At 40.7% G+C, this 13,399-nt stretch overlaps 1 protein-coding gene across 10 annotated transcripts in view; it reads right to left on the bottom strand.

Annotated features, from left to right (window-relative positions):
• The window catches only part of SRPK2 (SRSF protein kinase 2), a 294,675-nt gene that overhangs the window by 20,197 nt on the left and 261,079 nt on the right, over positions 1–13,399 (bottom strand). For 8 of the 10 annotated variants that reach the window (XM_074942508.1, XM_074942500.1, XM_074942504.1 and 5 more), the window contains 3 exons: positions 7,386–7,455; positions 6,621–6,713; positions 6,107–6,199 (listed from right to left, as the gene is read on the bottom strand). In XM_074942508.1, coding sequence (XP_074798609.1) covers positions 6,107–6,199; positions 6,621–6,713; positions 7,386–7,455 — 256 coding nt within the window. The remainder of the gene's footprint in view (positions 1–6,106; positions 6,200–6,620; positions 6,714–7,385; positions 7,456–13,399) is intronic. The other 2 variants (XM_074942505.1, XM_074942506.1) reach the window with 2 other exon arrangements.

The following is a 13,399-nucleotide window of genomic DNA, read 5'->3' as shown; positions in this document are numbered from 1 at the left end:
CTCTGACAAGGTCCCTCACCAAAGGCTCTTAAGCAATATAAGTTGTCATGGGATAAGAGGGAAGGTCCCCTCATGGATCAGTAACTGGTTAAAAGATAGGAAACAAAGGGTAGGACTAGAGGGAGGGATAGCTCAGTGGTTTGAGCATTGGCCTGCTAAACCCAGGGTTGTGAGTTCAATCCTTGAAGGGGCCATTTAGGGATCTGGGACAAAAATTGGGGATTGGTCCTGCTTTGAGCAGGGGGTTGGACTAGGTGACCTCCTGAGGTCCCTTCCAACCCTGATATTCTAGGATTCTGTGATAATAAATGGTCAGTTTTCAGAATGGAGAGAGGTAAATAGTGGTGCCCATCAGGGGTGTATACTCAGATCAGTACTGTTCAACATATTCATAAATGATCTGGAAAAAGGGGTAAACAGTGAGGTGGCAAAATTTGCAGATGATACAAAACTACTCAAGACAGTTAAGTCCAAAGCATACTGCAAAGAGTTACAAAGGGACCTTGCAAAACTAGGTGACTGGGTAACAACAAAATGGCAGATGAAGTTCAATGTTGATAAATACAAAGTAATGCACACTGGAAAACATAATCCCAACTACACATATAAAATGATGGGGTCTAAATTAGCTGTTACCACTCAAGAAAGAGATCTTGGAGTCATTGTGGATAGTTCTCTGAAAATATCCACTCAATGTACAGTGGCAGTCAAAAAAGCTAACAGAATGTTGGGAACCATTAGGAAAGGGATAGATAAGACAGAAAATATCATATTGTCTCTATATAAATCTATAGTGTGCCCACATCTTGAATACTGCGTGTAGATGTGGTCGCCCCCATCTCAAAAAAGATATATTGGAACTGGAAAAGGTTCAGAAAAGGACAACAAAGATGATTGGGGTATGGAACAGCTTCCATATGAGGAGAGATTAATAAGACTGGGACTTTGCAGCTAGGAAAAGAGACGACTAGGGGGGATATGACAGAGGTCTATAAAATCATGACTGGTGTGGAGAAAATAAATAAGGAAGTGTTTACTCCTTCTCATAACATAGTAACTAGGGGTCACCAAATGAAATTAATAGGCAGCAGGTTTAAAACAAACAAAAGGAAGTATTTCTTCACACAACGCACAGTCAACCTGTGGAACTTTTTACCAGAGGATGTTGTGAAGGCCAAGACCATAACAGTATTAAAAAAAGAACTAGATAAGTTCATGGAGGATAGGTCCATCAATGGCTATTTGCTGGGATTCAAAACTATGCTCTGAAGTGTCCCTAGCCTCTGTTTTCCAGAAGCTGGGAATGGGTGACAGGGGATGGATCTCCTGATGATACCTGTTCTGTTCATTCCCTCTGAAGCACCTGGCATTATTGAAAGACAAGATACTGGGATAGATGGACCATTGGTCTGTCCTGGTATGGCTGTTCTTATGTTCTAAAAACTGACTTTAAAGAAACAAGCGCAAACCTCCCACGGTGCCGCGGTGTTGGTCAGCAACAAGAAAAGGCCTTGGGAAGAAAGGAGGCTGTAAATCTTATCTGGATTAAGACTGAAAATAGGGGTGAATTGTCTCAAACTAGATTTTAATTGAAGTCAATAATTGGCAATGACATTATTTGTTTTTTAAAGGGTTCATTGCTAATACCTACCTGACCACACTGGAGCCAACCAATATGGGTCTAAGAACCCCTGGGTTTAGCCCAGTTGCAAGTATCTTGATCAAATGCTTAAAAATGTTTTGTTGCTCTTTGGATGTAGTAAATTGCTTATTATGTAGGCTTTTAAAGCATGTTTATGGCAATTATATAAGTACCATTTGGCCTCTGGCTTTAATAACATAATTTATGGTTAATTAATGTTTGGTGGTTTCCCATATTAATAATTTCAAATATCATTAAAAATTCCAACACCCTAGCTCCTCTGATGCTTTCTGGCCAATGACAGACAGTTTGTAAGCATGTTTTCTTTTCTTCAGTCTAGCTGACAGTTGAAACAAAAGACCCCTTTAAATTCAATCCTTAAATGCAGCTCTTCTCCCACAACCATCTTCACAGCCTTCTGCTGTGAATGACTTTCCAACCAGTGTGTGCTTCAACAGCGCCCTCTGCTCTAATTGACTGGCTAGACTTATTCACAACATTTAGAGGTGAGGCAGTCCCAGTCTAGGGGGATCAGTTCTACCATAGTATTTGACATAGAGAAGGGAACAGACATTCTGGGCTTTCAATGTCTCTTTCATAACAAGTAGCTTGGGCCTTTTTTGAGTGGTAAAGGACACAAATGGCACTCGAGGGAGTCAGTATACAGATTGGAGCCACAGCTGCAGGGCAGAGTGATCTAAATCATTGCTTTACATCACTTGATTTTTTTAATTGATTTAAATCCGGTTGAGGCTTTGTAAACCTAAATTTGATCTGGGCTATTGGGACTTTAGTTTAAACTGACAATGAACCAAATTATAAATGCTGGTTTTGGGGGTGGTGGTTGTTTTTTTTTTTTTTAATTATACTATTGCAAAGGTATCTTGTCTGAATTTTACAAAACTGTAAAAAATCGAAATATTGAAAATTAAGGCCTTGAGTCTGAAAACACAAACTAATAAACTTTATTCACGTCAACAGTGCCATTGACTTCAATGAGACTACTCCAGTGCTTAAAGTTAAATTTGTGCATAATTGTTTGCAGCAACAGAGGCTACAGTTGTGTTTTTTGATACACAGAGGATATTTTTAAAAACAGGAGGCTAAAATTGGACATCTAAGCCCACATATAGGTAAGTGTGAAATTTTCACAAGCACCTAAGTGACTCAGGTGCACAAACCCCACTGACTGCTCATACATCATAGTTTGTAGTTTCTATGGTGTGGCTATTTGTTTATCAGTCTTGTATATGGGTTCATGTATTCTCACAGTAAGGGTGTTCATGAAGCTTGGGTCTTGGGACAATTTTTCAGCCTGAACATTTTAAGTGTGAAAACTTCTTAGTAGAAAAAAATCTATGTAAAATCTGAAATTCTTATTTGAAAACTAATTAAAGTAACAAGTGCATACATCCAGTTTAGCACTGGCAATAATGTAAAGAATTAACATGTAAATAAAAATTCTGATTTAAATTTAAACAGATTTAAATTAAAAATATAATGATTTAAATTAAAAAATAAAAGTAAATAATTACTTTTATCCACCTTACACAGCTGGAGTAGTGTTTGAAACCCAGTTTCCTGCCAGAATCAGCCATGACAATGAACAATACTAATTGATATAATCCGAATCATCAGTTGGTAATGAACAACTTACTTAATAGAGAAGAACAAATCACAAATAAATGGTTCCTACAAAAAGGCCACCAGAACACTTCTCTATAGGACTAAGGGCTATAGGACTCTATAGGACTTTAGTTTTAACATCAATATTTAAAAAAAAAAAAAAAGTAACAAGCCAATTAACTATTTGAAAGGAGAACGAGTAAGAAAGAATTTTAACACAGCTGACTGTGCTGGGAGAAACAACGAGGAGTCCTTGTGGCACCTTAGAGACTAACAAATTTATTTGGGCATAAGCTTTCGTGGGCTAAAACCCACTTCATTTCCACTCCATGCACCTGATGAAGTGGGGTTTAGCCCACGAAAGCTTATGCCCAAGTAAATTTGTTAGTCTCTAAGGTGCCACAAGGACTCCTCGTTGTTTTTGCTGATACAGACTAACATGGCTACCACTTTGAAACCTGGGCTGGGAAAGGAAGTGATGGTTGATTCCTTATCTACTCCTGCACTAAAAGTTCAGATCCACCAGGGGGCACCATGCATGGCCTCACTGAAGACAGCTCTGCCAAAGTGGAAATCTGCAGGGGGGACTAACAAAGGAGAAAGAAAAAAGAAAAGGAGTACTTGTGGCACCTTAGAGACTAACCAGTTTATTTGAGCATGAGCTTTCGTGAGCTACAGCTCACTTCATCGGATGCATAGCATATTGTGGAAACTGCAGAAGACATTATATACACACAGAGACCATGTAACAAAACTTCCTCCCACCCCACTGTCCTGCTCGTAACAGCTTATCTAAAGTGATCATCAAGGAGGGCCATTTCCAGCACAAATCCAGGTTTTCTCACCCTCCCCCCCCCCCCCCCCCAGACACACATACAAACTCACTCTCCTGCTGGTAATAGCCCATCCCTCTTTGAAACCTCTCTTTATAATGCGCATGATAATCAAGGTGGGTCATTTCCAGCACTAATCCAGGTTTTCTCACCACCACCACCACCCCCCTGTGATTACCTGGATTAGTGCTGGAAATGACCCACCTTGATTATCATGCGCATTATAAAGAGAGGTTTCAAAGAGGGATGGGCTATTACCAGCAGGAGAGTGAGTTTGTATGTGTGTCTGGGGGGGGGGGGGGGAAGGGTGAGAAAACCTGGATTTGTGCTGGAAATGGCCCTCCTTGATGATCACTTTAGATAAGCTGTTACGAGCAGGACAGTGGGGTGGGAGGAAGTTTTGTTTCATGGTCTCTGTGTGTATATAATGTCTTCTGCAGTTTCCACAATATGCTATGCATCCGATGAAGTGAGCTGTAGCTCACGAAAGCTCATGCTCAAATAAACTGGTTAGTCTCTAAGGTGCCACAAGTACTCCTTTTCTTTTTTCTTTTTACGAATACAGACTAACACGGCTGTTACTCTGAAACCTAACAAAGGAGAATGAGACAATCATTAGAAGTAAATGAATTCCTTTTTCCACATTATATTAGGCTTACAAAGTGCCCCAAAGGATTAAAATGTCCTCAATAGTAAAGTTTCCTCTTTTGTACACCACAGACAACTTCAATTAATGACAATTTCTAGGTATTTTTAACGTTTTAATGCCTTCTGGTCATTAAGATGGTCAATCTGTGCTAAACTGGTATTTCAGCCAACATGACCTTCATCACAATCCTTACGAAGAGAGCAATAACTAAAATGGCAGTTTATGTGCGCATTTAAACTCACCACCACAGTGAATCAGTGCTGGATTTGGGAATAGAACCCAGCAGTCCCTATTGCTGCTTAACCACCAAACATCACCACTTTCCACCATGAATTTAATTATGAAGTCTGAAGTAATGCTCTGCCATTATAAGTGCTATTCTAAGCTGGTGTTTTCCATGGCCTGCTGAAGAGAGCATTTGAGCATATCTATTAGTATTAACTTAATTTTAGACAAGTAGAAGATTACCCTTTTTTTCATAAATAATAAAAAGAATATGGTGAACTGAATGAGAAGAGAAAATATCAAGAGACACAAGACATACTGCAACTTGACAACAGAATGATTCACCCACATTACCAAAAATTTAAAAAAGTAACTTACATTAGTTAATTCTACTAACCTAATCAAAGACAAAAAGTTAATGGACTCAAGGGAATGACACATTACATTAAAAACATTTTTTGCCCTGTGCCACACAACACACAGGGTAAAAATTTGTTTTAAATGTCCTGTGATACTTAAAATGAGACAGCACTATCCAGACAGAGGATGGAAGCTGTACCCACCCTTATGTCACACAATTATCTTTTCTGCACTCAGTCTAAACACAAATGGTAAGATAATGGCAGAATACATGATCTCTGTGTTGAGTGCTCACTTATCCCATCCCTCAGTTTGACCCATATAAAGAGGGTTTGCTTGAACACTAAATAAGATGAAAACCAGATAACTAATATTTTCCAGAAAGTATTTTAACTCCTTTCAATGGTGCCAAAAAGTGTATATTCCCTGACAGTTCTTTCATATAAGACATCAACTGAAATGGATTGAACATTAGGTCGTATTTGATACACTGCACATATTTAAGCAGTTAAATAGGGTTTCATAGACATTTTACTTAACATCCACAACTTTGTTGAGTACACCATTTAATATAAATGATACAGGGAAACGGTTTTTATTCTGCAACTTCCTGCTCTTCAAAGAATGGTGAGTTCACATTTATCAGGACTCTTCTTTAACATGGTGTCCTCCCTTAAATTGATATATTTCTTCAGTAATCATAAATGAACGTACAATTTCTCCTTTTGGATAGTACTATGCTTTAAATTAGTGTTGCATAAATACCGTTACCTTTTTTGGTGAAAAACTCCTTGGAATATTTCCCCAACATAGCGTATTTTCGAGGGATTTTTCCCAGCAGTTCAATGATCAATGCTATGTGATCTGCATTGGAGAACATTGCCAGCAAAACAGAAACATACAACAGTTTAATCAGTACACTGCATGCACACACTAACACTGGCCCGGTACAGACAGAAATAGATTGATCCTGGTAAAAAAAAATGTAAGGGCACTTCCACCAAAACTTCTTCATCCAAAATCACTGAACTGCAGCCTTTAAAGATAAGATTTTACCAATAAAGTGATTTAAAATATGTCAGCAATTGTTCCTTTTAAATTAGTGCAACTAAAAAAATGAGTTCTTCATAGCTTTTTGTTTTTAATTTGTTAATGTTTATATATCAGGAGTAGATTTTTGTTATATGACTTGAGAAAATGCTCTTTATTGGTATGAGTTACAACCAGCAACTGCTATTCCACTTCTGTCTGCATCACGGCGCCTTTCAAAAAGAAGAGGTACTACCTCTGCGATTGAAGAATTCCCGAGAATATTTTCCAGATAGAGCAAAGTGCCTTGGGATATTGCCTAGCAGCTCTATGATGTGTGCTATGTGGTCTATGAAGGAGAGAAAAAAAGGACACAGGAGTGGGAAGGGCAGGGAAAGGATGGGATAAAAAGAGGAGGAAAGAAACCGGAATTAGTAAAAAATCAGAAATAGTTTCAAATCAACAGTGTTTGCAGCAAACCCATGCACAGGTTTCCAGGGTCAGCAGAACTCCGGCATCCTTAGTCGCATTTAGGAACAATGAATGATGCCCATGTTACCGCTGCAAGGGGCATTACAAGCACACAAGCATGGAAATGGACAGGTATATAGATGGAAGCAGGAGTTAATTCTGTGGGTTTTTTTTAAATTAGTAACCAGCTACTTCAAACAATATATACACAAATGTAAACACCTAGTTCAGTGTCACTCTAATAAATAGAAGATACATTAAAACTCAAGTGTGTTGCTTTTTGTAGCTAAAACGTCTTGTTATTTCTCAGTCAGGTTTTCACACATATGCAAATCTTACAAGAAAGCAGTCTAACTCCTTCAGGCTGCTGTTAAGCAAGATGAATGTGTCTGATGAAGGGGGCTTGCCCACTTAATGCTACAGATGGGACTTAAAATTAAAAAATCTGAATTTACAATCTGATACCAAAACACAATGTTTATCAACAGTTTACTCAAGTACACAGATAAACACTACTGTAAACTGTTCAAACATCTCAGAAGATACATACCCTCATCCCTGGAATAGTCTTCACCAGAATGTGGTTCAAACAAATAGTCTCCAGTTGCAAGCTCAAATGCCTAGGAAATAACAGACATATTTATAACTATTTCAGAAATAATTATTTTAATCTTAGAATTCTGACAATGAAATTTCAAATGTTAAAACAGAGAGAATTACACACCACCTCCATACATGTGCATATAACAAAATTAATTCCGCACATGGACGTAAAAAATTAGAGGGAACACTGCCCCAAACCCCCGGTTGAGAACCGCTGCTCTAGAGAGCATGCTCCCTTGCAACACTGACGATTCATATCCAAGGCTTCATAAGCAGCAGCAAGCCTTAGTCCATTTCTTTGTATTTAATCAGAATCTATGCCTTAGACTGAAGAACTGGAGAAAACAGATAGGGAGTGTGGATCTATGATATCAATTTACCTGGTAATTCCTGGAGTTTGAATTTACTAGGTAAGAAATCTGTCACCTTTGTGTATCATCAACACAGATCCCTGCTGTTGGGAGGTTAATTAACAGCATCAACCCTTAAAGGAGGTGATTCTGAAGAAAACCAGTTAAATAAAGATTGCTATTATGCTTCTCAGAGACAATCACTTCTGAGACACACAGTTTTATCTGGAGGACTCTAGCTTTCCAAGATCCAGTGGCTGAAAGCTGAACTCACTAAAGTTCAAACTGGAAATAAGATGCATGTTTTTAACAGTGACAGTAATTCACCGCTTGAACAAATTATCCAGGGATGTGATAAAATCATCATCACTTGGGGTCTCTAAATCCAGTTGGATATGTTTCTACAAATATACTACAGTTCAGTTACAAGTTGTTCATCTAGATACAGGAATCACGGAGTGAAAGTCTATGTCTTATGATCCGAATGAAGGTCAGACTTGAATCAGGGGTTCTCAAACTGGGGGTCGTGACCCCTTAGGGGGGGTCGCGAGATTACCACCTGGGGGATGAGAGCTGTCAGCCTCCACCCCAAAACCTGCTTTGCCTCCAGCATTTATAATAGTGTTAAATATAAAAAATGTGTTTTTAATTTATAAGGGGGGGTCACACTCAGACGCTTGCTGTGTGAGAGGAGTCACCAATACAAAAGTTTGAGAACTACTGGACTAGATGATCGTAATAGTCCCTCAAGGCCTTAAAAATCTCTGGATGAAGGACCCTCTCTTGAAGTCAGTGGCAAAATTCCTCATAATATCTACAAGACCAAGATTTCATACCATGAATCTATAATATAATGTATTCTGACAGGTTTCAGAGTAACAGCCGTGTTAGTCTGTATTCGTAAAAAGAAAAAAGAAAAGGAGTACTTGTGGCACCTTAGAGACTAACCAGTTTATTTGAGCATGAGCTTTCGTGAGCTACAGCTCACTTCATCAGATGCATAGCATATTGTGGAAACTGCAGAAGACATTATATACACACAGAGACCATGAAACAAAACTTCCTCCCACCCCACTGTCCTGCTCGTAACAGCTTATCTAAAGTGATCATCAAGGAGGGCCATTTCCAGCACAAATCCAGGTTTTCTCACCCTTCCCCCCTCCCCCACAGACACACATACAAACTCACTCTCCTGCTGGTAATAGCCCATCCCTCTTTGAAACCTCTCTTTATAATGCGCATGATAATCAAGGTGGGTCATTTCCAGCACTAATCCAGGTTTTCTCACCACCACCCCCCCACACACACACACACCCCCCTCCAAAAACCACACACACAAACTCACTCTCCTGCTGGCAATAGCTCATCTTACAATGTGCACAGCAATAATCCAAGTTTAACCAGAACGTCTTGGGGGGGGGTTTGTAGGAAAAAAACAAGGGGAGATAGGCTACCTTGCATAACGACTTAGCCACTCCCAGTCTCTATTCAAGCCCAAATTAATAGTATCCAATTTGCAAATGAATTCCAATTCAGCAGTTTCTCGCTGGAGTCTGGATTTGAAGTTTTTTTGCTTTAAGATAGCGACCCTCATGTCTGTGATTGCGTGACCAGAGAGATTGAAGTGTTCTCCGACTGGTTTATGAATGTTATAATTCTTAACATCTGATTTGTGTCCATTTATTCTTTTACGTAGAGACTGTCCAGTTTGACCAATGTACATGGCAGAGGGGCATTGCTGGCACATATCACATTGGTGGATGTGTAGGTGAACGAGCCTCTGATAGTGTGGCTGATGTTGTTAGGCCCTGTGATGGTGTTCCCTGAATAGATATGTGGGCACAGTTGGCAACGGGCTTTGTTGCAAGGAATGTATTCTAAAACTTTCAAGGCACAGAAACACCTTCAAGGGCATACATGTTTGTATACAAAGTTGGATCCATTTAGACAATCCCTGGGCAAAAACGGTCTCCCCCACATGAATTTATCCTGACAGTCTACAAGTAACCTATGTGATTTACAGAAAAATTTAATTTCTTCTAGGTAGGGAAATGTTGTCAGCCACATTTTACTCATGGCAAAACTGAGGCAATAAAAACATTAAACTGAATTGCACAAGATCAGTAAACTGAATTGCACAGTAGGTCAGTGATTCACACATGTCCAGCAACATGCTGTATTCCAAGCCACAAAATTCAGAGGCTTTAGGTCTGGATAAATAATCTGGCCCTGAGCTTGTGAAGGGAGATCCAGAAGAGCTGTAAAATGAACTGGAAGTTCCAAAGTCAGGAAGGAACTCTGAGAACCAGAAATGGCAAGCTCAGGTTAGAGCTATATCACCTCAACTCTGTCATGCCTGATAGTCCTGAAGACTCTTCATAACAGATATAAAAAGGCATACAAGAATTCTTGACTCCAGCCTAAGAAGTCAAAAGCTTGAATCCTCATCCTGAGGGAGGGAAACTATGGGTATGTCATATTTTCCCTTATTGAAAGCAGGTCTATTTAAAGAGAACCCAAACTTCTGAATACTAAAATTACTTGAACGATCACTTGTGCTGACCACTGTATCTCCAATTTAAGTCATCTTCCAAGATGTTGCTTTTTCTGGGTAGATGAAGGGCAAGAGGAGGGATACATTGAGATCCTGACAACTTTTTGATCCACTCTTTCAGTTCACTTTACTCCATGGTTGTGATGGTGTCTGCAAAATACTGTTCTGCCTCTAATTCACAGATTCGAAGGCCAGAATGTAATCATTGAGTCTCACCTCCTGTATAATACATGCCATACATTCAGAACTTCCCCAAAATACTTCATGGAATGTAAGATTTGAATATAGATTAATTTCCTGTAACTCTAACCTATTTATAGGTCCTTGACTTCCACAGGCTTTGAATTGCATGGTGATCCATAGAGCCCTGCAAATCCATGGATATCTACTTTATATCTGCGGACCATTTTTGCAGATCACGGATCGGATGCGATACAAATTTTGTATCTGCACAGGGCTCTAGTGATCCAAATGAGCCCATACCAGAATAATCTGTCACAATAATATCTGGCAGCTGAGGAAAACTGAGACATGTCCCTTTCAGACATTTTTGTCCATCATGCCAGTGAGATAGTGATCTTCAAAGGCATAGTCACTAATGGCTGAAAATGGTCTCAAATGGTTCCAGTATCTATTAAACTGGACTGCTACCTAGCCCTGCTGAAGAAAGTCTAAAAAGTGAAACAACTGTGATTCATAGATTTGTGGATTTATACACAGACCCTGGAAAGTACAAGATCTAGAGCTCCCATCATATATGCAAAGAAATCTCAGCAGCTCCAGAAGTTATATGGTGGTGAAATCACAGAGGATACCACACTGGCATCATAGGGAAAATATAATGGGTTGAGACTCCTCCTTATCAGGATCCTTCAGAAAATCATTATCCAAATCAGATGAGAGTGAGAAGCCATCAATGGCCACCTGGACCTGAGGAGGAGGTGTCTTCACTGATGCAGTAGCTGGGGCCAGATTTCTTAAGAGAATATATGTGAAAGGTAGCTGGTCGTTGCGGATTTCAAAAGATTAATATCTTTTAAAAACTGATTCTCAGATAGAATCCATATAGGTAGGGATTATGTGGTTTGCTAAAATTAATCTCTTGGAGCAGAATAAACCTGGGTGGGATTAAAAAACCGACTTGCAGAAAATCTATTAATAGAAGTGTGGGGACAGAGACCTAAGATATTGAAGAGTCAGGCAGAGAGGTTTTGGACCTGGGAATACTCAAGTGTGAGCCTCAAGTCTCATTAGATCCATGGTACCTGTTCTACTTCAGTGCTGAGCAGAAACTTGATGACACCTCAGAACTGATTCAGCTTCTCCCTTTGTCTTCTTGTGTAGCTTTGACTCCAGGATTTGAACCGTGCAGGTTTCTATTTGTTTGTAGACTATACTGACTGGATAACACAAAGTGAATGGCATTGACCAGGCCATACTGTGGTGCTGAGGCTAACACTAAAATACTTTTTTAAACATCCAACAAGAAACAACCAGAATAACAATTAAAAACTCGCTAACTCTATTAGCAAGGAAACAAGTGGCCACAAAAAGAAGGAGGGGTCAAAGTTTTTGGTCTGTAGCAGTCAAAAGGCTCTGGAGTTGGGTCACAGTTACGTCTCCTTATATAATTTCACATCCAAATGGCTGGTGTCCCAGAAAGCATGTGCAGAGCCACAATAGCTCAGTGCCAAGACAATATGTGCTCCCAAGTATGACAAACTGTGCTATCAATACTTAAAATAAGGCTATGTCTACCCAACAAGCTAGGGGGTAATTCCCCTACTTGCATACACATTAGCCTGAAACTGGTGGATAGACAGCCAGCAAAGCCAAGCTGCGCCTCCACTACTGCTACCGTGGCTGCACGGCTATTTACACGTGTGCTAGCGTGAGGAGAGTTAGCACAAGTACGTGTACACAAGCAGGCGAATCACACCCCCAGCTCATAGCATAGAGAGAGCCTGTGATAGGGCCTCTGCTCCACAATGGCCCATAAGGGGTTAACAGAGCCCTAGGGAGGCTGTGCAGGAGGCAGCCAATTAAGAGAGGGGTTGCAAGGAGTAGCCAATCAGGGCCAGGCTGGCCTATATAAGAAGGGCTGCAGAGCAGAGCAGCTTCAGTCACTTCCTGGAGTTTGAGGAGGGATGAGGACTGGCGGCCTTGCAGGCTGAAGGTAGCAAGCACCCTGGAGAGAGCAGTGCTGCAGGCAGAGACCCGGGGAGCTAAAGGCAGTTCCTGGTGGGCTGCAGGGATCCGCAGGCTGAGGCCCTGAGGCGAGGGCAAAGAGAGTGCTGGGGCCACGGGAAAGTGGCCCAGGGAAATCTACTGAGGAGTCAGAGGGGACACAAGTGGCGGCCATCTACACATCTACAAGGTCCCTGGGCCAGGACCTGGAGTAATGGGCAGGCTTGGATTTCACACACACACACACACACACGCACACACTCGCCAATGAAGAAGTAGCCAGACATTGGGCTGCAGTTGCCACTGAGGGAAGTGGCTGGACAGTGGACTGCAATTCCCATGGAAGGGGGGAGCATTGAGTGTGGCACAGCTGGAGTGCTGTGTCCTGAAGAGGATGCTGCAGTCCTTGGAGCAGAAGTGACAACAGGCGAGACACCACAGGGAGTCAGCATAGTGACCTGTGGAGCTGATCTGCAGGATGATCAGCAGGGGGTGCTAGCGTGCCGAGTCCCACCCCATCACAGAGCCTAAGATTACATTGTTCCTTGAAGTAAATATTGACCATGAGTTTACCTTGATTTATGTTCATCTCTTGGATCAAAAAATCTTTAGTAGAAGTTAATGTCGATTTATGTCTAGTTAATGTCATTTTATACAAGTGACCTGAGACACAGGAAAGTTCAGTGGGTTCCCAAAGGCTAGTGATCTTCACTGACCTTGTACCTGGAATTATCTGTTGGCAATTTCCCAAAGGTATCACAAGAGAAGTAGGTCTAGATGTAAGGGTTTGAAGGAGATCATAGCAGTTTTAGCAGCAGGATTTGCTCAGAGAAGGCATTCCATGTGTGAAGGGAGACATGGAAGAAAGGG

The sequence above is a fragment of the Natator depressus genome, chromosome 1, assembly GCF_965152275.1.
Source record: "Natator depressus isolate rNatDep1 chromosome 1, rNatDep2.hap1, whole genome shotgun sequence".
NCBI lineage: Eukaryota > Metazoa > Chordata > Testudines > Cheloniidae > Natator > Natator depressus.
The sequence above is the reverse complement of the archived record's forward strand: the minus strand, read 5'-3'. Positions and strand labels throughout refer to the sequence as shown.